The sequence below is a fragment of the Sinohyriopsis cumingii genome, chromosome 16 (assembly GCF_028554795.1).
Source record: "Sinohyriopsis cumingii isolate HCF-2022 chromosome 16, ASM2855479v2, whole genome shotgun sequence".
Taxonomy (NCBI): Eukaryota; Metazoa; Mollusca; class Bivalvia; order Unionida; family Unionidae; genus Sinohyriopsis; species Sinohyriopsis cumingii.
This window is the reverse complement of record NC_142976.1, coordinates 71355783-71381037: the sequence shown is the minus strand read 5'-3', so window position 1 is coordinate 71381037 and position 25255 is coordinate 71355783. Positions and strand designations below refer to the sequence as shown.

The 25255-nt window shown below is 37.5% G+C and overlaps 2 protein-coding genes across 2 annotated transcripts in view; both read right to left on the bottom strand.

The window, feature by feature from the left end:
* The window catches only part of LOC149780753 (stimulated by retinoic acid gene 6 protein-like), a 205759-nt gene extending 194541 nt beyond the window's left edge, over positions 1–11218 (bottom strand). Inside the window, exons 1-3 of the mRNA XM_089937827.1 lie at positions 11094–11218; positions 9047–9119; positions 301–389 (exon numbers count right to left, since the gene is read on the bottom strand). Of these exons, the coding sequence (XP_089793953.1) occupies positions 301–389; positions 9047–9119; positions 11094–11107 (176 nt within the window). The 5' untranslated portion in view covers positions 11108–11218. The remainder of the gene's footprint in view (positions 1–300; positions 390–9046; positions 9120–11093) is intronic.
* Positions 1–25255, bottom strand: part of LOC149780752 (stimulated by retinoic acid gene 6 protein-like) — a 176746-nt gene that overhangs the window by 58727 nt on the left and 92764 nt on the right. The window lies entirely within an intron of this gene.

Genomic DNA, 25255 nt, shown 5'->3' with positions numbered 1-25255 from the left:
TGTTTATAACATTACCCTACAAAAAAGAGCCAAGATGCTCAAAGCTAGCGTATTTCATAAGAAAACGGGAATACTCAAAAGTGTTGGTGTTGTGCATATCGAAGGACATCAATTAAATCCAGGCTAAATATCATCACAAGGTCGTTCTATCATCGCAGGAGGACTGGATCATAGGTCAAATTAAATTACATTTGATTATTTAAATCACACTTCTGGTCTGATAAAAATTGGTAGTGTGAGGTTGTTGATTTCACGTTTATCCGTGCCCGAGCTGAATCCTGATTTATATTATTATCTTACTATAAAAGTCCTGGTCTGCAAGAGCAACAGAGGCATTTACTGTTTCCGGTTCTCTTTTCCAAAAGCGTCAGCACCGTAATAATGACGATCTGTGGAAGAAATAAAAATTAAAAGAAAACAATACAAAGATGTGTTTTGCAAATATAACTAAGTACTGTTGTTAAATTATCGAGTGTCTCGGTCAGATTATTATAATCCGTATGTGAGCATTTCTTATGATCTTTGTTATCCGTTTTGGATATGGAAACCCTAATAAAAGCATTTCTCAAAATATGAAAATTTAACCGCCAATCGCGCAACTTTTTTTTCTTGAATTTTTTCAACATCAAAATATAAATACAAAATGACGTTTCAGTACTGCAGCACTAAAACATAAAATCCTGTAAAAGGTCAGGGCAATTTCTTGACGTAATTTTATTAATGGAATATGAGTTGAAGTCATTCAGTACTGCACAATGGAGAGCAAAGGAATGCTCATCTTCTGGTATCGGAATATGGTGAAGGGCGTTCAGTTCGTGTTAACGTTGATGGTGGTGTGGTTTTGATTTGACTGGCGTATAGCGAATTTAAAACAATACCAAACTAGGTACTCAAGAGGGCTTAGCCATCCGTAAATAAATACGTTAAGAAAATATTGTAAAATTCAAATTTTAGTATTAGTGCATACTACCAACATTCATCCAAACCGATATAACAACAATAGACTTTAAATCTTAATCTACTGTTGCAGCAAGATTTACGATTTATTTTACACAGACTGAAAAACAAAACCCCCCAACAATTGTCACAGGAAGACCAAGGTATTGTCTTACAAAAATCGATATTTACTGTCGAAGTCATTTCCAATTTCATGTTTTTGGAAGCTAAAATAAATTGGAGATCATACAATTACCCAGTCTGATTACAGTGAAACTATGAGAATAGACTATATCGAACAGATCGTCTAAGCTCACTGAGATTTGTTTCTATTGTTGAGTTGGTAAACTTTTCTAGATTATTTTCTCTATTTTTAAACATTATCAAAACTAGGGGTGAAACGATTCATCGATATGTCGATGCATAGATTCTTTAGCTGAAACTATACACATATCGATACAAGAGACAGAGAATCGATACAAATCAATGCTTACCGTATGCATGTTATTTTAGTCTTCAGCAGTAATGAATAAATCGTATTAGTTGCCTTGTTATTCTGTAAAATTATAATCCATATCTGAAACAGCATTTGCAGTCTCAGTCAATCATGTTTATTAGTAAAAACGAAAAAGATTATTTGAGAATACCAACTCGCCGTCTGTAAGTTAACACAGAGTGACACGGTTCATAATCTGCCCCACCTCCCGCCATTTCATGCTAATTATCTTAACCCAGAAGTATGTTCAACATATACGATACATTCGAAACGTATTCGACATGTATAATGAAGTACTTTTATCATCATTCAATAACCACTTTCACGCGAAGTTCATACTTTGAATTGTATCTTGACTCCTTTCATCGATTTTGAAAGCTGCGCCACCGGTGTGTTGCACGTTGAAATATGTTACAATGAATTCTCAATTGTGGTTAGTGCTTGATCCGCTCCAGGTTAAACAATAACAACCAATCAGAAATCAATGTAGCGTATTCTCTGCGTGACAAAGAGGATGTATTGGCAGAGCAATAGAGGGACCTCACAGGAAAGTCATTAGATATGCCAAGTACTTAAACGGAGATGCTGTCAGGGTGTGCCATTGTGCGAATCGTGCAATTTTTATTTACGAATTCGCGCTTGGAGAACAGCAGCGAAAGCTCCACAAATTCGTTGAAAGTCCCACATATGAAAATGTGCTCGGCGAAGATTTTGTTTTATTTAACCATTATTGTCGACATCTGTTTTTCGGGTAGCAACTGTTCCACGCCTGGGTTCTTCAATGGTTTGAAACTAAATTTGATTAGAACAACTAGCTGAGGAATAAAAATTATGGCATAGTATGAACCATTCATGAAGAAAGTTTAACAAATGCGCGTTTAAAATACGGGCTACCTAGAAAACCCAAAATGTCTGATTCTCGGCGTGGTTCATTACGATTTCGTGCGGCAAATACTTGCTGATGATAGTGATGATGACAATAATTTTTAATGTTATGAAGTATATCCCATTATTGGAGCTGGGAAAGTATTAATGGAGACACCAGTTAGTGATCTTGAGCCCGAAATGGTGTTAAATATGAGTCAGAAGTACATGCTGGATGGACAAAAAATATGCAACATGACTCTTTCAGTGGTATTTCGAAATTAAATGTACAAAGAGCAGAATACTGAGCCTAATTACAATGCAGACAATTTAAACGTATAATGCACTTTTCATGTTTTTACTAATAAAATTCGCCCTGAGGGTCATATGGTACAAACCATATACATTTATCCATATCAGGGTTAAGATAAATTGAATAAAATAAGGGTTAAAAATGCAATTAAGAAGTAAAGATATTTATTTTAATACCTCTGTCTGTACAAGCATTGATGTACTCAATACCTTTTTATAGCATTATGGAACAGAGATGAAATTTGGCATAGTAGTCAGTAAACTACTGATTTCACGAAGGAAGATTATGTTAGTGAAAAATCCTCTTTTGGAGCAGATGTATCCAAAAGATAATATCCATGATCTCTGGAAAATTGTATATAACAGTCGCAAAGATCAGTTTCCCAACAAATTCAAGCTGACAAAGCTAGCTATGTATATGCCCCTTCAAAAAGAAGCATAGAGCAATATTGATACAAAGAAAAGGAGCAGAGTATGCTCAGAATTAATTAACAGATTAATGCTTATACAACTAGAGGTGACATCTGTCAAAGATGTTGATTTCAGTACAGCTATAAGAAAGTGGAGCAGGAAGAAAGAGAGACAGATATTAAAGTTTAAATAAATATTGACCTATGACCATTTATTTCTGCCTCCCGATCTTGTTTCTTTGATAAAGGGGGTCTCCCTTAAGATAAAATCATGTCATCATCTCTCCTTAAATTGTACATGGAAAACAAATTTGGAATTTCTTCTTTTATGTAGAGATATTTACCTATTGAATAAAGATGCTGATGAAATAAATGACATTAGCAAATAGTGAGCGATGGTTTCAGATTTCAAACCGCTCAAGTTTATCACCATGTACAAGTTAAAAGAAAATTGTAGAATAGGACTGGGTGTAGTCAGTAGTTTTCTTTCTTTACTAACAAATGCAAGTACCTGTGGCTGCAGCAGTCTTTTGCATCTGCAGGAAATAAAATGTGATAGATTATTTTGGTATTCAACCTTATTCCCATGCTGGGATTAGTTCTATGCGAGATTTTCTTTGCACGAGGAAATTGTATTATTTATTCTGTTTTGAAGATAACATCGTCATGTCTTCCATGTTTAACTGAAACACGAAATTGGTAATATGTTTTCAAATCATTAATGTTGAACAAAACAATGGGGGTTAAATGCAGCCACCATTAAATGGCATAAAACGTTGGATAAAACTCACTGCCACCAACAGGCAGTCTGTTTGAAAAATAGTTTTGTTATCTTCTCATCAGTGAGAATTGCATAAAAATATATGATAACTATATCTCTGCATATTGGAAATACAACAAAGAATGTCAACATACATAAAAGGGCACCACCTACCTTCCAAAGATGGAAAGACCATCGAGTTCATATGTGTATCGATATTTATCGTATCGCAGGCTGCGTATCGTGAATCGTATCGATACGTGGCACAGGTGTATCGTTTCACCCCTAATCGAAACACAGTTTAACCATATTCTGGAAGAATCTTGTATAAAATTGATTAAAGTATGTCTACAATTCTCCCTTTTTCATAATCCTGGCATAAAAGAAAGCAATTCCATTTTTATATTTGTTCAGTGATTTCAAAGTCATCGTGTCATACTGTATTTAAAATGTATTAAATTAATTATCCTGACGATTGCCTCCCTTTGTTACTTTTGAGGCTTTTCAAGAATAATGTTAAATCTGAAATTCTGTGGAATAGCACAACGATACAGTGGACAATGATCTGTTCAAATATGGAAGTCCAGCGGTGTTCTAAACGTTTTTCTTCATAATACAGCAAACTATACGGCTTCAGTGCCAGTATTTTTTGTTACCGACTCCTGATCGTAACTTTCGCAGTTTCTCATTTATAACACATTGTTCGATCCTCTTTGATCCAATCGAATTAGGTCACCGCAATATACCACGAAGATGTTGTAATCATTTAACTTATAAAGATAGTCGCTTCTGTAGTAGCACATGATGGCTTCCACCAGCATTCTGCCTAACTGTTTTGCCATTGCCTTGTGAGCATCTCCGTTTACCTCCATATCAAAGAAAAAGAAAACAAAAAATATCTGCTACAATCAATAAGTTGGGTTTAACTTTGGAACTGCTGTCTGTAAAGTTTCCTTAACTTTAACGTTGATCGCAGTTGATATGATATGACGATACGTTGGATTTATCTACTGAATTCGTCTCCGTTTTGCTATATTTTCCTGCTTGTGAAGAGTTACGTTTTTATCGTAAGTTGCCATTTATTGTGGTAAATGAAAGTACATTCTGTGTTAAAAGTCATCCTTGGTATTTGTGATGTGATGTGATTTTGATTTTTAACGTAGCTTTAACAATTTTTCAGTCATATCGCTACGATGTCTGCAGTGTGGCAGTTTATAGTGATGTCTAGCACTGGGGCATCATTCCGCAGACATGTAGCATGATGTCCCACCCAGTCACATTATCCTGACACCAGGCTGACCAGTCCTAACACTAACCTCTTAATGCTGAACGCCAAGCGAGGCAGCTGTTAGTACCATTTTTTAAGTCTCTGGTATGACTCGGCCGGGGATCGAACCCACGACCTCCCGCATCCGAGGCGGACGCTCTAACCACTGGGCCACCGGAGCGGTCTTCCTTGGTATTTAATACCTACAAAAAAAATTTGGAAACGGGGAAGTCTCGAGGACAGCTGTTTCAATCCTATTATGAATAATGTTTTTTTTTTCAAGATAGTTAATCAGTTCACAACGTAAAAGTCTGATTATTTTTTATATCCTATAAGAAAGCAAATCATTAGTTGTTTATGAAATATAGAAGTCAATGTATAAACCAATGAATTCAATAGAGTCAGTGCTCAAGGTGACAAAAATGTGTATAAGCCTGGTATTTTGTATAATTGGTTTGTTTCTAGTAGCGCTTTACGACACCCCAACATAATAGAATGCCTACCATTTAGATAATAAACAATAATTCTTACGCTAACCTGAACAATTTTGTGTAGCAAAATCGGCGAACATTAACGATTTTAGAAAGTTAGTGCAAACGGCGACAACGCCAACAGCGAAAACAACGCTGCCGCTGCAGGTGTAGGCTATTCCGTCTTCGTATATGTTGCCAACATCGGTGTCGTTTTGCAAACACATTAAACTATCTTTGTTTGTGTGAACGATTTTGCGGCTAGTGTACAGGATTTTGCCCATTGGTCGCGTAAACGATCAGATTTCAAGCAGAACGAAGACCAACAGCTATCGCGGCGGTGATTCCGCAAATAGCATCTACAACCACACACACGCGTTTGTATTTCACTAGTAGTGCGGTTCTCTTGATGATTCCATTTCGCAACTGTTGCTATGCTTCGATTATCTTCTCGCGTCGGTAGCTTTGAGAGTCTATCGTTCGTCTTCTATTAATATTTTGTTTGTGGACTTATTGCTCGACTTTCTGACCTTGTTCAGCTGCATTACGTGCACGCATTTCCAACTAAATATTTTTTCCTCACTTGTACAACTGTCATAAAATTATAGAAAATGTCTCCCGTGGGAACGTTTAAGCTTCCTTCGATTATATGTTCCTGGGACTGGGCACCACGTTCGTTTTTAAACACACCGATTACGTCTTGGCTTTGTGCCTCTAATGATCGTTATTGTCTAAGATTTGTTATTCGGACAATTGCTCCCTTGTTGAATTACAGTCGAGATCTTTCTTTTCTTCGTTGAGTCAATGCTAGTTTGGCATAAAATCAACGGCGAACGTAAACTGAGTTGATTCCGCTGTGAATTTCATTTCATCTTTGTATAAATAGTCTTTGGCTGTTTTCACACCCAGCAACGAGATTTCTTTTTGCAGGCCGTTTTCTCCTGTTAATGTTATTGTCTTCACTATCTACCTCAGTGTCAAAATCGTTTACACGACTAAAGTGTAAAATCCTTTGCACTAGCTGCAAATTCGTTCACGCAAGCCAAGAGTGTCTAGTGTGTTTGCAAAACGACACTGATATAGAAAGCATATATAAAGACGGAATTGTTTGCATCTGATGTGGCAGTGATGTTGTCGCTGTTGGCGATGTCGCCGTTTGCGTTAACTTTGTAAACTCATTTACAGTAATACAAATTATATTTTACTATCCAAAGTTAAGCCAGGTGTGACGCGCGGGTAAAAATTTGTGAAGTCATGGAGTATAGGCTAAATCTAAAACACCATTCTGATACTAGAAGGTGTAGCAATGTACGTTGCAGCCATTGCTATGACTGTATATACTGCTGGTATGTATTAGAACATTTTGCACTAAATTTAGTATGTAGTGGAGGAAGAACAAAGGGCAGTAGTCATATATCAAGAGACAAGATATATACGTTCACTGACAAATATGAAAAAAAAGTTTAATAAATATTTGTCATTATGTCTTTGAGTTGGCCAAAAACCGGTCCTGGCATTGCCTGGAATTATTATCCATGCAGTAATTTGGCTCTTGAAAATAAACTGGACACGATGTTTATCTATTTGCCGGTCATGTCTTCGTATTTTGGAGTGGGTGTGTGGGTATTAGTAGATATGTTAATTGCATTGCGATCGGATGTCTAAACACGGCATCAAAAGACGACTGAAAAGTTAGCGAAGCCCGTCACAGTTGCCAAATTCTCAAACTATTTCAAAACTTAAAACCATAGTAACTTCCGGAACAGGTAGTATTATTACAGACGAGTCTGTGTTTATTCCGTTTGAAACATTTATAAAAACCACTCCGGTGGCCTAGTGGTTAGAGCGTCCGCCTCGGATGCGGGAGGTCGTTGGTTCTATCCCCGGCCGAGTCATACCACAGACTTACATAAATGGTATTAAAAGCTGCCTCGCTTGGCGCTCAGCGTTAAGAGGTTAGACCGCTCCGGTGGCCTAGTGGTTATAGCGTCCGCCTCGGATGCGGGAGGTCGTGGGTTCGATCCCCGGCCGAGTCATACCAAAGACTTACAAAAATGGTACTAACAGCTCCCTCGCTTGGCGCTCAGCATTAAGAGGTTAGTGTTAGGACTGGTCGGCCTAGTGTCAGGATAATGTGACTGGGTGGGACATCATGCTACATGTCTGCGGCATGATGCCCCAGTGCTAGACATCACTATAAACTGCCACATTGCAGACATCGTAGCGATATGACCGAAAAATTGTTAAAGCTACGTTGAAAATCCAAATCACGTCACATTTAAGAGGTTAGTGTTAGGACTGGTCGGCCTGGTGTCAGGATAATGTGAATTGGTGGGACATCCTGCTACATGTCTGCGACATGATGCCCCAGTGCTAAGCATCACTATAAACTGCCACCCTGCAGACATCGTAGCGAAAGGACTGAAACATTATTAAGACTACGTTAAAAATCCAAATCACACACACACACACACACACACACACACACACACATTTATAAAAAAAAATTGCCACATACCATTTGAACATCCAAGTCAAATTAGTAGATCTGAGACTAAGGTTGTGGTGAAGATAATCATTTGTCTTTACATAAATGTTTTACACTTTCTCTTCATTCTGTCTTCATTTTGTCTTTTATATTTTCCTGTCGATACGTCTCAAATTGTTGATCCGCTTTGGGCATACCATTCTTAATTACATCAGTACGACAGCAGGTTTGAATTCATGTTTATACGAGTCATTGGATTTACGTAAATTATTGAATCCAACAATAATACGCATTTTCCTGAGCATGTTACTTAGTAACATATATATATATATATACATATATATATATATATATATATATATATATATATATATATATATATATATATATATATATATATATATATACACACACACATCGGTCGTCATGACAGACATCCTAAAGAAACAAAAACATCGAAACTTTGCCACAACCTACAATCAGCCCTTAGATCAAGTGATTTTTGGCTCAGTCCCGTTATCAAAGATTCGATGAGGTGCAGACGATCTGAGAACTCCCAGGTGGGTGGAAGTGCAGTTCTGCAGTGTATGAACAACATTCCAGAAAGTGAATACAAAATGACATTTTTTAACAGGATATTCAGACTCAGAAAGTGTTCCGAGTTGCATGGGTATTACTTTGAGGGTATCCACTGACCTACTCTGAGCTAATAAAGAACTTTATTTTACATTGCATTTATATTCAGAACTTCTGAGATACCCCTCGCGCGTATGTGTGTGTGCGCTATTATACTTTTAGAGAGTCGTGAGTGTAACATCGGTAAAATTGAATATCTGTTGTTTGCCATCGGGCATAATTTGACTAGAATTTTGTTTTTGTTTTTTTATTTTTGGGGGTGTTGGGGGTAATGAGTTTAACTGGAAAACATGGGTGAAAATCTCGTACGATATCGTTAAATGAAAACTTAGGTGAAACTCTCGTATAATATCTTAAAATAAAAACTTGGTGCAAATCCCGTACAATAACGTGCATGAAAGGCTTACCGCTGCAGATAAACTGAAAAGCGTGAATATGGAAGTTTCCGTATCATGATCCTGGTCCTGTGTGTCATTTGACCTGGAGTGGAAAATACAAACATTTTATCAGATCACAAGCAACGGCGATGTGAAAAGTTGAATGAGTCAACTTCCCATGTGACTTCAACGATTAAGATAATGAGTCTACTATTTGCATCAGGGTGTGCTAAACGGTAGTTCGGCCTTTTAATGGTTTACTCAACCCCAAACATAATGTTACATGCACAAATGTGACGTAGATAATTTTTCCCCGTATTTTACTTGTATAAGCGAATAATTAATAAAATCTGAATATTAGTAATACATAAAATCTAATAATAGACTTTAGCCCCACCCTTCACCTCGCCATCGTTTTGTGGTCGAATATTATATGTGCTTACAAGATTCTATAATTTAATGACGTTCACTATTACCTTTCTAAATGCTTAGTTCACTTCTTTTATTAATTGCTTTATATCTTACTTTTAACAATAATTCAATGTATCACATGTACTTAGAAAATATTGTATGAACCTTTAATAAGAATAAAGAATAAGACACAAGTTCATGCAAAGTTCCAAAACCGAAAACATAGTGCAATTTGAAATGTATTTATTTCATGAAAACAAAAATTTCAAACACAAGAAAAAAGGCAAATAAAAAATTAAATAAGTACTAATTATTAATAGGGAGGATAAGGCCTAATGAAGAGAAAAAAGGGATACAATAGAATAGCATGCACGTATGTACTTAAAGACCTAATAATGTTTCCTACCTTAAATATTCTCAGCATGTTTTTTTTTTTTTTAATGTTTTCTAATTTCATGGTGTTTAGAGCTTCTAAAGATTAGAAGCTATACAAAGTCCTCATTATTATTATTATTATTATTATTATTATTATGTTTATTATAGCGCCTATGTCCGAGTGTCTTAACAATATGCAGCCTTCTCCTGCTCTATCCGTCCAGACCCATATCCACCCCCACCCACCCACATTTCTAGAGTGCTTTAAATCGGTTTGCTACACGAACGGCACTGACACTGACTTTAATGTCTCACTCAACGAACTGTACTGACACATTCCTTTTCTTCGGCAAAGGAAACTATATTTCTAACGGCGCAATCAACTGTTGTACAATATACACAAATAAATAACAATGCCTTGCATTGATGAATGTACGTGTACAGCGTGGCGAGAGATATTGGAATCGTCAACATGCAAGCATACCATTGGAGCTATGCGATCTATGAATTAATTACGTAAGGACGCCCCCACTCCCCACCCAGTATTTATGTGTGTGTGTGTGTGTGTGTGTGTGTGTGTGTGTGTGACATTTAGGTTTTTAACGTAGCTTTAAGAATTTTTCAGTCATACAGCCACGATGTCTGCAGTGTGGCAGTTCATAGTGATGTCTTGCACTGGGTCCTCATGCCGCAGACATATAGCATCATGTCCCACCCAGTCACATTATCCTGGCACCAGGTCGACCAGTCCTAACACTAACCTCTTAATGCTGAGCGCCAAGTGAGGCAGCTGCTAGTATCATTTTGTAAGTCTTTGGTATGACTTGGCCGGGGATCGAACCCGCGACTTCCCGCATCCGAACCCTGTATTTATGTAATAAGCTAATATTGTCATGTAATTTATACTTCTTATTGTTAGAACCTCGTGTACGAACCAATCACTGAATGACCATGTGTCTAGTTTCTAATTCTAGTTAGGTAGGTGTAAATATATGCCAATAAATCTGTAACGATAAGAATTATAAGAGTTTTCATGCAACGTTATTGCTGTTATTGACAACAAGCATTTTTTTATATAAAAAAGTGTTTCACGATATTTGTCAGATTTAAAAATTTGTCGCAATCTTTGACCCTCTTGCGACAAAAGCCGCCGCAGCCACGGTGGGGTGTGGGTGGGGGCAGCAAGCTACGTGTATCTCGATATATGTTGATGCATGCGAGACCAATATGTATCCATAATTATGTATCATTGTATCGAAAACCAATACGATTATTAATTTGTCGTACTTACGAGTTAGCGTCCATGTCATTCCTAATAGTTTCAACGAGAGGTTAGTGAGTTCGATTCGGTTAGTCGACTTTGGCGCAATCACAAACTTCCATTGTACTTCGAACTGACTCCGAACTGTAAACTGTAAACGAAAAACAAAAGGTGTGTCTGATATCTCTTTCAATTTATACAACTTTAATAGTTTGTGGAAATCAAAATCGCTGCTGTCAAGCCTAAATATAGCGTATAACTGATAATTTAATCTAATATGTGGGTGAGATAGATTAAAGGTACACGGAACGATAGGTACGATAGGGCATACCTGAAGTTTTACTCGAAACTAACCGCGTTGAACATTGAACCATCTTATATACTAGAAGTATCATAATGGGAGATTTAGACCACACTTACCTAACCAGAACCCTTTCAAGTTTTCCATAACCCATTACTTCTTTTCTACAAGGGATTTTTACACAAGCGTACATCACTTCTCGGACCAGCGTGGAAGTCCGCATCAGGGGTTCACGGGTAGGGGAGCCATGATAGCTAAGCGTGGTCTCATTCCTGTATATTATAATACCACTCACTGTTGACAAATTTGGTTCCAGCTATAGTTTTACTCGATTTTCACTGAATGTAAGACAATGATCTGACTTAGGTTTTTTATTTGTGCGCGGAGTCATCAATGGTTTTCCATCCACGATAACATACACACATTTGTATTTCGCGAGTAAAACGGTAACACCACTCTGAAGCAAATATTTTTTTGACAAGTGGAACAAAAATGCTATCAATGTTAGCATCCGCTATCAGCTGGTCGAGGATCACGTAAACTCAGTAACATCGTCACCGCGTGGCTGTTCAAAATCATCACGTATATGAAATAATAAATTTTAAACACAATCACCAAAATTAATTCGGTCCCCTTCCAACTAAACGTTGAATGCTTCAGACTTAATTTCTTTTCTGGAGATTAACATAAGGATGCTACCTGTGTAAACTGCTGACAAACATTGAAGCGTTGAATAATACAGCGGTCATCTATGAGGGGTGATTTCGCCACGGGCAAACACGCCATGTAAATTATCAACAGCGTCGAGTAAAGTTGCAACCTTGTACGAGTCAAAATACGAAAGGTGTTGATATGTCACTTCGTAGACAAGCCAATGAATTCCAGGATCTGTTGTTAAATCCAGGTTAACGAAGCCGGTATCCCATGTGCGGCGAATCACCAACACAAGTTCGTCTCGCATATGGAAGCCTCAGAAGACCTTGATTGATTTTGAGATCGTGAGTAAATCAAAACTGGTCAACGGACGCTCTTCCGTAGCTATCAACAGTGAGGCCATACCCGAAATCCGCTTCCGTCTGGGAACCTTTGTATTAGACGACTGGATAACCAAAGATAGTGTTCTTATTTTATTCGTGTACGAGACGCTATGTGTCCTCTCAATGTCATGTCCTGAGCCATCAAGACCAGTTTCCCATGCACGTCCCTTGATGCAGCTGCTTTTGGAACCGGGGAGCTGTAGCCGCCAACAATGCTGCAAATGGAAATATTCCACCTCGCTTTTGCATTTGCATCAGCTCCGACTTTAATAACTTTAATATTAACGAGTTGTTTTTTTTTTAGTTTGGTTTCTCTCAACTTGGTAAGAAGTTTAGAATTAGCCATAAGAGGACAATTCCAACTAAATTTACAGGAGAAATCCATAAATTATCAATGCAATCCTGCAATCGTTTCTCATTGCCCTTTTTATTTTTTATCCTAGACCAAACTTAACTTCCTGATATGACATTGTTTTATTTGTGCTGTTTAATTATGAAAAAAAAAAAAAAACAATTATGGGTTTTCTGCAGGTGCGGTAATGACCCTCATTCGGTCACACGTGCCCTCTAACAATAGAAGCATCCCTGGATAGGATTTCAGCAATGAATAGGTAATTAATCGCAGCGCATTTATACGTGTCTTAAAGGGCATGTCGACGACGGACCACTTAAACAGCTCCAGGTGTTCCAATGAAAAGTAATAAATCGGGTACAACTTAACGCACTGATGCTGGGAGATTCGCAGATCCTTGTCTCCGTTTTCGTGACGGTGCGCGTACGATCACAGCTTGTGATATGTACGTGGGACTTGATTGCTTTTTAAGTCAAGCAGAATTTCTTCGGAAGGATCCTCATTGATATTTAAACGCAGAGAAACTTCAGAAACTCATAACTCATCAAATATCATAAAGCAACGGGCTCGATTTAAATTTTGAAACGCAACGAACACATGTTTCGATGAGCTACTATTTCCAGTACAGTTATTAGCCATGAAAGCTGTGGCGAGCGTGAGAAAAGTGTGTGTTGACGTGCCTCTCGACCCATAAAACGACAATATACACGATTTTAAGATCAGCGAAGGGGCTTGCACAGACATCGACAATGCCAATTTCGGAATACATCTTTTTCATCAGCTACGCCGTGTCTATGCCAAACTGCATCGTTGGCGTTGTCGTTTCGGTCAAACATAAACGTGAGGTCGGCTCCGAAAATAACCATGCGGACATCTCTTTAAAACCCGAAGTTGCGCTGGCGCTGCGCGAATCCACCGTTGAAAAGATAATTTTCGCTAAACAAGATCTGGCCGCCGTTAGCATCAGGTCAGGCATCCATACTAGCTATATAACTCTCAATTTTATGACAAATTCCAAAAGATAACAATACAATTACAGTTAATTACATCCTTTGCAAACGTTCTGATTACTGTTCCAATTAATACCACACAAGTTTGCAAGTGAAGTAGCTATTCTTACACAGATGTAATAATTCATGCATTTATTGTCTGTCACATATGATAATATTATATATAACTAATGCATTTTTTCTGTTACATTTTCCCTTGCTTATATCATGTTTCCTATGTTTGTATAATTATCTCTGAAAAGAGGAAATAAAGATTGATGAATGACTAATGATGAGGAACGCCTCATACGGAAGAAAAAATATACACGTGTCCTGCAAATGTGCATTCGGTGTCATTGGGGTCACTTGCTGGATACGAATAAATAAAGACTCGGATGCATCCACCTATCATCAAACACCGGCATTGGGTGGGGCGTTTCATCTTTTAATTTTGCCATATTGAAACTGTATACAGTTTTGGTTTTGTCCAATACCTCTTTTGCAGTCTTGGTCCTCGTTTCACAAAATGACTTTCGTCAAATATTTCCGTAAGATTTTACGTACGATCTTCGTACGCAAGGGCAGGCGTTTCACAAAGGAGAATTTTATAAGTTATTCCGTACGTGTTTCTTGAATTTCTACGTAACTTTAAGGCAGGTACTTGGTAGGCGTAAGTAAGAAAAAATTCTTACTTTTTCCTAATTGCGGCGTTCCTCGTTTTCTAGACACACAAGCAGCTAAACCGAAGAAGACGGCAATTCAGAGAGAGGAAAAATCCCTTACATTTTGAAATGATGTAGATCATGTTGAGTGATACCGGTTTCCACTGGCTGCAATTGAATACATTGTTTCCTTAGTAAAAGAAGATACATAAAGACCAACGCGAAGATGCCACCCACTTGATACTACCACTCAGGTAAATATAACATTTTGGTTATGAGTATTGTTCAATCGTTAGGAAGTGGTTCATCTTAGCCCACGTGACAATTACATCATTGATTGTAAACATCCGGAATAATAGTTCGATAATCTCAAGGATATTCACAACCAAATGGGCTTTTCTCTTCGGGGATACTATCTTACTATGTTTATCAAAATGTTTCATATTTAATGTGTTTTCATTGTAGTCAGTGTTGTGATGAGCATGTTAATCTACTACTTTAGACTAACCGCTGTTCTCATGAAATGTTTCTTCATTTCTTACACTAACATATAATTACGCTTTGTGTATATTGACAGTGTTTCCTGTTTAAGATATGACCTTTTTAAATGTATTGTTTGTTGCTATAGACGTGTCTTAATCATTTGCAACATTACTAACTTGGACAGAGAATATTTGATATATTTTAAAACAGATTCCTTCATATATTTAAAAATGTATAGAAAACAATATACATTCATAGCAATACATCATCATCAACATTGTTGATCATGTTGTTATTTTTATTTGTAACAGTGATATTGTTATTGACAGTAAATTTATGAATTTTTAAATGTTATATATCCCTGACGGGCTTTTCTGTGCATGTAAGGTTTCCGTCACAAATATAGGGGCAAAACGCACGAAAACGCTTCTGTTTCGGGCTATGGAAATTAAAGGCATTGCTTTGTACTCTTTCTGTCAGCATTTCAGCCGATGAACTAGGTCATGTTTATAGCTGGTTTTACAAAATTAACTGAACAGTGCCACTAAATGGCAAGATATTCTATGCAAACTAGACCGATCTTGTGAAGCAAATTAGTAAAAGTTCAATAATTTATATAAAAAAGTAAGCTTTTATACTGAAGAGAAACAACATTGAATAGAACGTAATTTGTTTACAACGTTTTCTTTTCAGGAAAAATTAATAAAGAATTTTGAAACAAACTATACGCACGTACATTTCTGGAAAATCCCTTAAAGAGGCAAGTTGACTAGATTTCAGACGATAAAGTAGGTGTGGGACAAATGCATACTTAGAAACTTGGATTAAGATGCAGTATTGTTCTAAGGTAAACATTTACATCTTTTAAATAGTGCATTTATTTGTATGATTGTAAAATATATATATATTAATTAGGTTTTTCTGGGTTACAGGTTCAAGTAGGTCACGTACTAAGTCTTCATACTGACATTTAGAAATCACATTTTCATAAAAAAATAGAATGGAAAAATGTTTGATATTGTTGTACACTTTATGAATGTCACTTTCCTTCATTAAAGAAAGATCGTTCTTGCTTGATACAAATTAGATCATCGTTTAAAAGCAGCAAAAGATCCATTGCATATATACCATCTGATTGTAAAAAGTATTAGCATTGCAAAAATTATGTTTCCTTGAACTGATACATTATTAGATATGTTTACTACCATAGGTTCATTTACATAATCCAGCATTAAGAGATTAGTGTTACGACTGCTCGGCCTTGTGTCAGAATATGTGACTGGATGGGACATCATTTTACATGTCTGCGGCATGATGCCCCAGTGCTAGACATCACTATAAACTGCCACACTGCAGACATCGTAGCGATATGACTGAAAATTGTTAAAGCTACGTCAAAAGCCCAAATCACACACACCTACATAATCTTTATTCAATTTCACAATGAACTTACTTCAGTCAGACAGGATCATGTTAAGTTTCTTCACACCTTTAAGACGATAAATTATTTTAAACTAAGGTTAAAGGGCAAACAAGTACCATTTACTTTTATTACGATGTTTCTGATAATATTTATTATTACTAATATTTTTCTTTTTGGATATTTTCTACATGCCTTCTGCCTTTATTGGATGAAACAGTTGCTTTTGTATGACTTTTTCTTAAAAATATTGATTAAGAATACTGTTATTATATTTTGTATCAGCTTAACACAATTTAATAATGTGATGCATGTTCAAATCCAGCCTTGGGCAATCATATTTATCTTTTATTTTCCTTGGTACGTTGGGAAATCGCCCATGCCCACTCAAAGTAATTTAAATTGTTGTTATTATTATTATTATTTAGTTTATTCAATTATATTATTATTTAGTTCATTCAATTATCAGATTATCAATATATGGGAGTCTGGTAACGATACTAGAAAGATAAAACATGATTTGTTTGATTTGACAAATGCCATTTCGAACCTATATATTATGCAAAAAAATAGGATATGACAAAAAATTGTTCTTTGAAGTACATGCTGAATTTTAATTATGATCATGCACCAATACGTGAAAAAAAATAGGAGTTGGATGTTTAGGTTTCTATGTGCGTTTCTAAGTGTTTCTTATCTCCAAGAAAAAGATCATCTTACGCAATTTGTTTTCCTTAGACGTACGAAATTCGTGTACGTGTCTATTTATAAAAGGCACTTTCAAAACTTCGTACGATATTCGTACGCTTTAAACTTACGAAGATTTTGTGCGCAAACTTACCCTCTTTAGTGAAACGGGACCCAGGTCCGATCAACAACTGTAATCCACTTACTTTGGCCAAATTTGATGGGATTGTTGCTGTTGATAGAAGCAGTTTGGTAAGTCGGGTCAACAGTCAATGTAGTCGATCTCGAATCGATTGAAACGCCCGAGATCCCATATTTTTTTAAATCAATCCAGAGCGACTCTTTTCATACCAACGACTTGCCCAAAAATTTGTTTAGCGATTGGTCCCCTGATGTGATCACCCAGATACACATTCGAGAAGAACCCAAAAAATATGTAACTTTGAGAAACGATGCTTGATCAACCTGAAAGTTTTGCTCTGTAGGTACCACTAATGCCATCGCAGGTAAATTGACCTGAATCGTTGAGGTGATTCTGACATGTCTAGCACGATCTAGTAACTGGTACCGTCGGGCTATACAAGCATAATTCGTTGCTCCTCGGAAATATCACTAACATCATTAGGCCAACTAAGTACCGTTTTCAAGGACGACTGTCCAATGTCAACATCGTACTGTGGAGGTTCGATCCAGATGACAGAGCAGAGAGTGGGATAGTGTATGGATATGCAGATTTTGGAATCGCGCTTGGTCGCTAATATGATCTTCCGTCACATGTCATCACTGATTTGATTTAATCTCATACGGGCCCACTAGAAGCCCAACAATGTTCCAGATACCATCTCCACCACACCCTGCCGAAAAAACGAGTTAGTTACTCGTCTTTAGGCCTCCAAACGGTGCCAATTGGTTATTAGGCCAACTACGATAAACGCGTAACGATCTTAGTGCGATTTCAAGTGTGCGGGATTTACCCACGTGGCTGGTGTCTGAACATCCACGTAAAATTTTGGCTCTTTTGACGAGATCTTGATCATTCAGGTGACGCTAGGTGACACCTGCAACGACACACTGTATCGCGACATTAATTTCGCGTGAAACACAAACTGTTTAAATGTGAAGCGCCATGGAACTCATGATCAGTGTTATATACATTATCGATATCTTCAATCAGTTTATGTATTAAGTCGCGAAATGTTTCCGGGTCCATGATGTTGTCGGTGAGCAAATGCTGACAAATCGACGTTGCTAAATTGATGACTTCTGGTGTCTTATTGCCAGTTCGATCCGAGTTCAAAGACCTGTTGTGAGTCACACGTATGGGAAACCTATCCATCAAGGCCTTCTCCATCAAACGTTTGCTGCTTAGAGTCATAAGGTCTTCTTGGAGCCTGGTAGCAACTTCTTCCCACGTGCGTACGCGCGCGTGTGTGTGCGTGTGTATGTAGGGCTTTGGTTCACGTAGACGTTCAAAATAGGGGTTCATGTTCAGGTACAGGTCTTTCTTACTGTTAACTTTTATCCAGGGCCGTGCAGAGAATGTGGGGGCCCCGAGCATCATTCAGATTTTGCCACCCCCCCCAAAAAAAATATTAATAAATAAATAGCCGATTATAAGAAGTCCAGCTTTCTTTTGTTACAATGTCAGTTTGCTTGCACATATTTTTGCACATTCCTCAATGAAATCATGGAAATCACGTTTTTGCGCTAATTCACACTCAATACTCAAAATGGCAAGAACAATAGTTCGTTCTTGTTCCATAGATGAGCGCAAGAAATTCTTGATGAATTTCAGTTTACTGAAAGAACGCTCACTTGAGGCAACTGTTACTGGTATTGAAGAGAAATACGCAGTGCTATCTTCAGTTCTGAAATCTTGTTCAACAAGTCAAATGGAGAAAGAGGTTTCTCACCAAATTTGCTGCATGAATTTGTTTCATTTGAAGCAATTCTTCAGACAGTTCAGTTTCAGTTACGTCATATGAATATTTCTTCGAAAAATCAGAACAGGCACTCTTAATTTCATCTTCAGACAGTTTTTGATACTCCCACAAGAAAGAGGACGGGTAGCCAAGTCCACCAATAACTGAATCAGTAATGTGATATATAAAAAAAACAGTTATCCGAAATGTTGCCTCTTCTTCTAATTCCAGCATTCAGTCCACACAAATTCAATGAATGACAGCCATATGGTGAGAATATAGAAAGTGGGTTCTTCTTTAGGAAAATTGCTTGAACACCTTTGTACTTTCTTGACATGTTGGCCCATTGTCATAGCCTTGGCCACGGCAGTCCTCAAAGCGAATTTTCAAAGTTTCCAAAGTCTCCAGGACTAATACAATATCAGATCCAGTCTTTTTTGTACAATCTGCAAAGATCAAAAACCGCTCTTCGATGGAAAATTTTCCAAGTTCTTCATGTACGTATCGTATGACAAAAGTAGTTTGATCAGTATGACTCACATCAGGGGTGGCATCAACCATACTTGAAAAATACTTTGCAGATTCACACTCTTCTACGATTTGTCTCCGAACTTCAGCAGCACAAAGTCCAATGATATCATTTTGAGAATCATTTCTCAGCAGTATTTCCATATTTCCGTTTTTAAATACGGTACACGTAGATTTTGTTTTCAATTTGGAAGACATCGGCAGATCACCGCTCACAGATCCTTTTAATGCAAAATATATGCCTGACGACTGACGTTTCAGACCAAGAGAAAGTGATGAACTGACGAAGTCATTGAAAACTCACGTCAGTCAAGTGAGTCACATTACCGGTAGAAACTATATAGCAGGATGATTCAACCCGTCATTCCACTTCCTTTTTTCTTTCTTCCTGTCTTACATTGCCATTAGTTACTTCGTGCTGTAGTGCATGTTATAACTGGTTCTCTTTTAACAAAAACAAAAAGAAGAAAAAAAAGACGCAAGCTTTCGGCCGGCAGAATTTACCGTGTTTGACTGCGTGTGGGGGCCCCCATGGGGGGCGGGGAGGGTTCTGCCAATTAAGGTTTCGATGGAGGTTTACATGCTGGTGTAGCCTCGAGTTCATACGAGGGTCCATGTTTTTGGATTCGGATACGGTTTATGGAAAGCGTTTGGTTTTACGTTCACGTTTGGTTTCATGCAAAAATTGATTGAAAATGTAAGGGTAATGGGTGAACGACTTTGTAATGTAGGTTAGGAGACTGAACACTTTGGTGCTCACGATATTCTTTCATGAATATTTTCCATAATTCATCAATCGTTTCCTGGTCCCCGGTTACAAATTCATTATACAAACAAAGACAAAATTCAACTCTGATGTTCCAATGAACTCCTTAAGCACCCACTTAGGCCATTCTACAGTTATATGTGAAGGATTTGACGTTTATGGTAATTCAGCATCCATATTTCCAAGTTGAGTGGTGCCCCCAGTGTGACGGGCGTATTTTCACGGATCCGCTAAAGAAATTCTTCAGTAAATAGTCGAGGCTTTGTTTTCATCACCGACTTGTACCCGTGTGTTTGTTTTCGTTGAATATTCGCAATTGCCTCAGAGACTCAAAGAGGCTTGTGTCGTTACAGATCCCGTACCCTCGCATCGCCATATTCCCCAGATATAGCCATATCTTCGTTGTCAAAGTGACACCTCTTTCAAGAGAACTTGAACTTCTTCTCTCTCTCTCTCTCTCTCTCTCTCTCTCTCTCTCGGGTCATGTAAATAGCCTGTTTTATATATATATATATATATATATATATATATATATATATATATATATATATATATATATATATATATATATTGGTTTTGCCTTATCTCTAGAATTGATTTCAATCTTCATCTCAAACAATCTGTCTCCAACTCCCATAAAACTTCTAATATAATTGCATCTTCGGTTGTACCATACAAACGTCACCGAGTACTTTTCATGTTTGGTTGAAATCATTTCCCAATAGGATTTGGAATGATACATGTAACACAGGTTTACGCTCATGAAACTTTGTAGTCTGATACAACGTATTGAACTGTAAACCGAAAATTGATCAATATGACCAAAAGTAGATAATTGTAACCTATTTTTAATTTTTGAGAGGCTTCACATTTTAAATCACATTTCAACCATAACGATTATACGCCCTGCACTCATCTCAAAATAAAAAATGACATAATGTAGTCTATATATATTCCTCTATTAACAGGTATGGCAGCCTAGTTTTAATTTACAAAGAGAAGGACTGTTTGAGAGGGACTTTCTGTTTGGAGACACATTATCGCTACAAAGTCGAAATTTGCAATGGTTACATTCAATTGTTATTAAAGTTGTCAGGGTCACTGAGATCAAATTTTCCCCCGTTTAGCTCACATTTTTAGTCTCGAGTTATTTCAATTCGAATTTAACATATAATACACTGGGATAATTTTCTTTTTTTGTCGTGTACGAAAAACAGAGTGAAAACATTGTTGATCAGTACACACACACACACGCACACACACACACACACACACACACACACACACACGCGCACACACACACACACACACACACACACACAGAGCGTGATATATGAGTACATAATGGGTAAAGCATGATCTTTTAAGGAGAGTGCCTACAAAATGTGTCATAAAAATTTCAATTTAGAAGCACAATTACACTTCAGAAATCAACTTTTTCATTCACAACATTTGCGATTTCTTCTGTCTCTATAACTCTGCTTAAATCATCAACATTGTTCTAGCAGCAGGGAGGGTGAACAGACCAATTTTGGAGCAAGTCTTTTTTGAGAATAAAGCTTCCTACGAAAAAAATAAAAATACAAAGTCAATAACGTCAAACCGAAGCCTCTAATCGACCGAGATGTTCTCTTTTTGGGTTTGCTCAGTTTGATAATTTATCTTTGTCGCTTGTGTTTGCAAATTCGTATGCGTGTTCGTTAACCCACCCGGACACTCAATTTCGGTCATCACCCTCCCTGCTGCTGTAGTGTGTGAGTAATTAAATCATTATTATATAAATAATGGAATCTCACACAGCTAGATTAGCTCGAGAGAAACTAGAGGCAATTAAGAAATATCTCCCCGTCCCTGATTCTGTCAAACAACAACTACAAGTGCGTCAGCAGTCTCCGGTGGACTTTGCAGAAGGTGCAGAACAATTATTTAAACCGGTTACGAAGGCTTCCAAAGGAGTTACAGAGGCTACCAAAGGTCTTCTAAATACGTTAAAGCTAACCGTGGAAACAACTGGAAAAATCACGAAAAGAGCTAAACAAACAAAAAAGATTGTACCAGAACTTCCAGGTGAAATAGCTGGTGCTATTTATCAACCACAAACGCAAGAAATACTTGAGGGTGTTAACCAGCTTCGTTCTGAAGTAGCTGATATAAAGGATCTTATACCAGAACCAGAACCAGAACTAGAACAATCGAGAGAGAGAGAGAGAGAGAGAGAGAGAGAGAGAGAGAACTGAACTGATTAATAAATTTACCAACACTAGTATGGCCATCATAAAATGAAATTAAAAAACACGGAGGAATTATCTGCGTTTGCTTTATGCAGTTTTTATCAAAGAGAAAGAGATTTGAAACCCGAGTACGTCAATGATACTGTAAGTGGTGATAACTGGTATAATGGTTATTTCGCTTACACTACGGAGTTGATCAGGCCCGAAATAGTGATACAAGATTATTGCATTTATCTTACACGGTTACAACAACCACAGCCAGTATTAAAACAACCAGGCAAAAAGTCAGGAAAAGGTCTTGCCACTGGCAGTGTAAAAACAAAAATACAACCCCTTCCGTTATCCGATAAAATTTGTCCCAATAACGTCCTTGCAGATGTTGAACGGCTAGAAATCCTCATTGGTGGAAGACGAGCCGGTAATAATTCCCCAGAAATCGTCTATGAAGCAGCTGCTTTTTTTCAACAATCATTTACAGGTGGTATGATGGACATTACTGTTTATCGGTCTCTCATTGACGAAATCGTCGATGACTATCCGAGTGATTGAGCGTATGTAATTAGATCAGTGACAATAAAATAAGATGATCATACACAATGCTAAACGTGGTTAGGGTGATACATTCGCTATTACCAACGTACAAAGCGATCTACGGTGATGGACTCGGTAATGTTGTTCAGGGTCGATTTAGAAGGATAGCCCCAAAATCAATACCGATTGCAAAATAATTATCAATGAAATCTAGTGATATTGTTCGTGATAAAGGTATTGGGGCTGTTGGTGATGTTGTTAGTAAAGCATTCTCAGCAATCAAGCATAGACTAGCACGATTAATTCGACGAAAACCACATCCAGTAAAATTACTAAGCACTGAAAGCATGCCTACAAATGTTGGTAAAAGAATAAATCAAGCTGCAAATAAAAAACTTGCAGAGTTAGCTGCGGTATAGTCAGAAAAAGAAAAAAATATAACTGCTAGTATGATAGCAGAATGTGGTCTTCGTATTAGACGATAACAAATATAATAGAATGTTTAAACGTGTATCTGATCCAGCATTTGACATGGATGCACAGCTTTCAAGGATGAATCAGTGCGTGATTATCAATATTATTCTTATGACTCACGTGCACCTAACGCACGAGGAAGAATCGAGTTGCAAGTTCAGGATACAAGCAGATATTTCTTACCCGCTGAGGCATTCATTGAAATCGAATGTAGACTTTTGAGAACCGATGATACAGCATACGGAACTGGTGATCGAGTTGCATTTGTTAATATTGGTGTCGTGGCGTTATTTAACAGTGCCGCATACATTATTGACGGAAAGAATATTGAATCATGCCTGGAAAAAATTGACCTTGCCACGACGATACTTGGCCTTGCAAAATACACTGATGATTACTCGAGATCAGCTGATCCAACGATGATGTTTGCAAAGGATACAACTGATCATCCAGAAAATATAAACGTAACACTAAATGCAGCTGTAACTGAAATTACATCAATGAATAAAAACTTCAACTTGGGATTCGCATCACTTCGATTAATCTAGAACGGCGATGAAGAGTTCGCATGTGTGATTTCACTATCGCATATATTTGGATTCTGTAGAATTTTTAGAAAGGTTATATTTAGCGCTAAACACACTGTGATACTTGTTAGAAAATCCACCGACAAAGGTGCAATATGGCGTGATGATGATGCCGTTAGTGCTGGTAAAGTAACACTAACAAAACTGTCGTTGTGAATGCCAGTAATGACTTCATCACTTGCCGATTAACAACGGTTATACTCTTTCATGGATCAAGGTGGCAAATCAATATTATCATGGTTGATGATAACCACAGACAGTATTCAATGTAATGCTGCTGGTTTATTCACGTGGCAGATAGCATCACAGCAGGGGGTGTCAGCACCACGACATATATTCATCGCACTTCAGGAAAATACAAGAGTAGAATCACAGGAACGAAATCCAATGGTGTTTGATACGCTTGGAGTTAATGATGTTTCTTTGAGGATAAATGAACATGAAGAAGTTTCTGAAGAAATGTTGCTGAATTTTGAGAATAATAAAGTTGCACATGCTTGTCAATAGTGATGACATTTATGGGTCGTGATCAGAATGTGGATTCTGGTTTGCAGATATCTCAGCTGGATTTCACAACATTATATCCAATCTATTACTTTTCACTGGAACATTGGATTTATTCAGACAATCAGTCGTTGATATTTACTTCCGAGCTAGTGTCGCTCGACTACCCGCTGATGGTTACAGAGCAATCGCTGTTATACTCTCAGATAAAGCAATGCTACTTGAAGGTGCTGATGGACGAATGAGAGTCATCGATGCCAGTAGAAAACATGTAATTAAATCGCTCATGATGATATAATGTCATATCATCACGTTAGTATTACTCTGACTCCAGGTCAGACTAAAAACCTACAGCCAGTATCAGCAAGGAATTGTGGAATAAAAATATCACTAAAAAAAGAACAAATCGAAGGTGGTGATAATAAACTATCATTGTTAGAACGTCAACTCAGGCACTTCAATGAAGCCAAACAATCAAAGGCCGGCGTGAGACTAAATCTTTCTTCGGGTGCCATTAAAGACTCAATCAAGGCGGGTGGTATATTTCCACTTCTTGCCGCTATCGCAGCGTTAATATCCACTGCATCCCCAGCTGTTGCAACAGCAGCTGCACGTGGTGCTGTCGGAGCTGCTGCTGGGGTGGCACTAAAGAAAGCAATAGGTCACGGAATAAAAAGTTCCAAAAAAAAAGGGAAAGGTCTAAGACTGCCAGGAACTC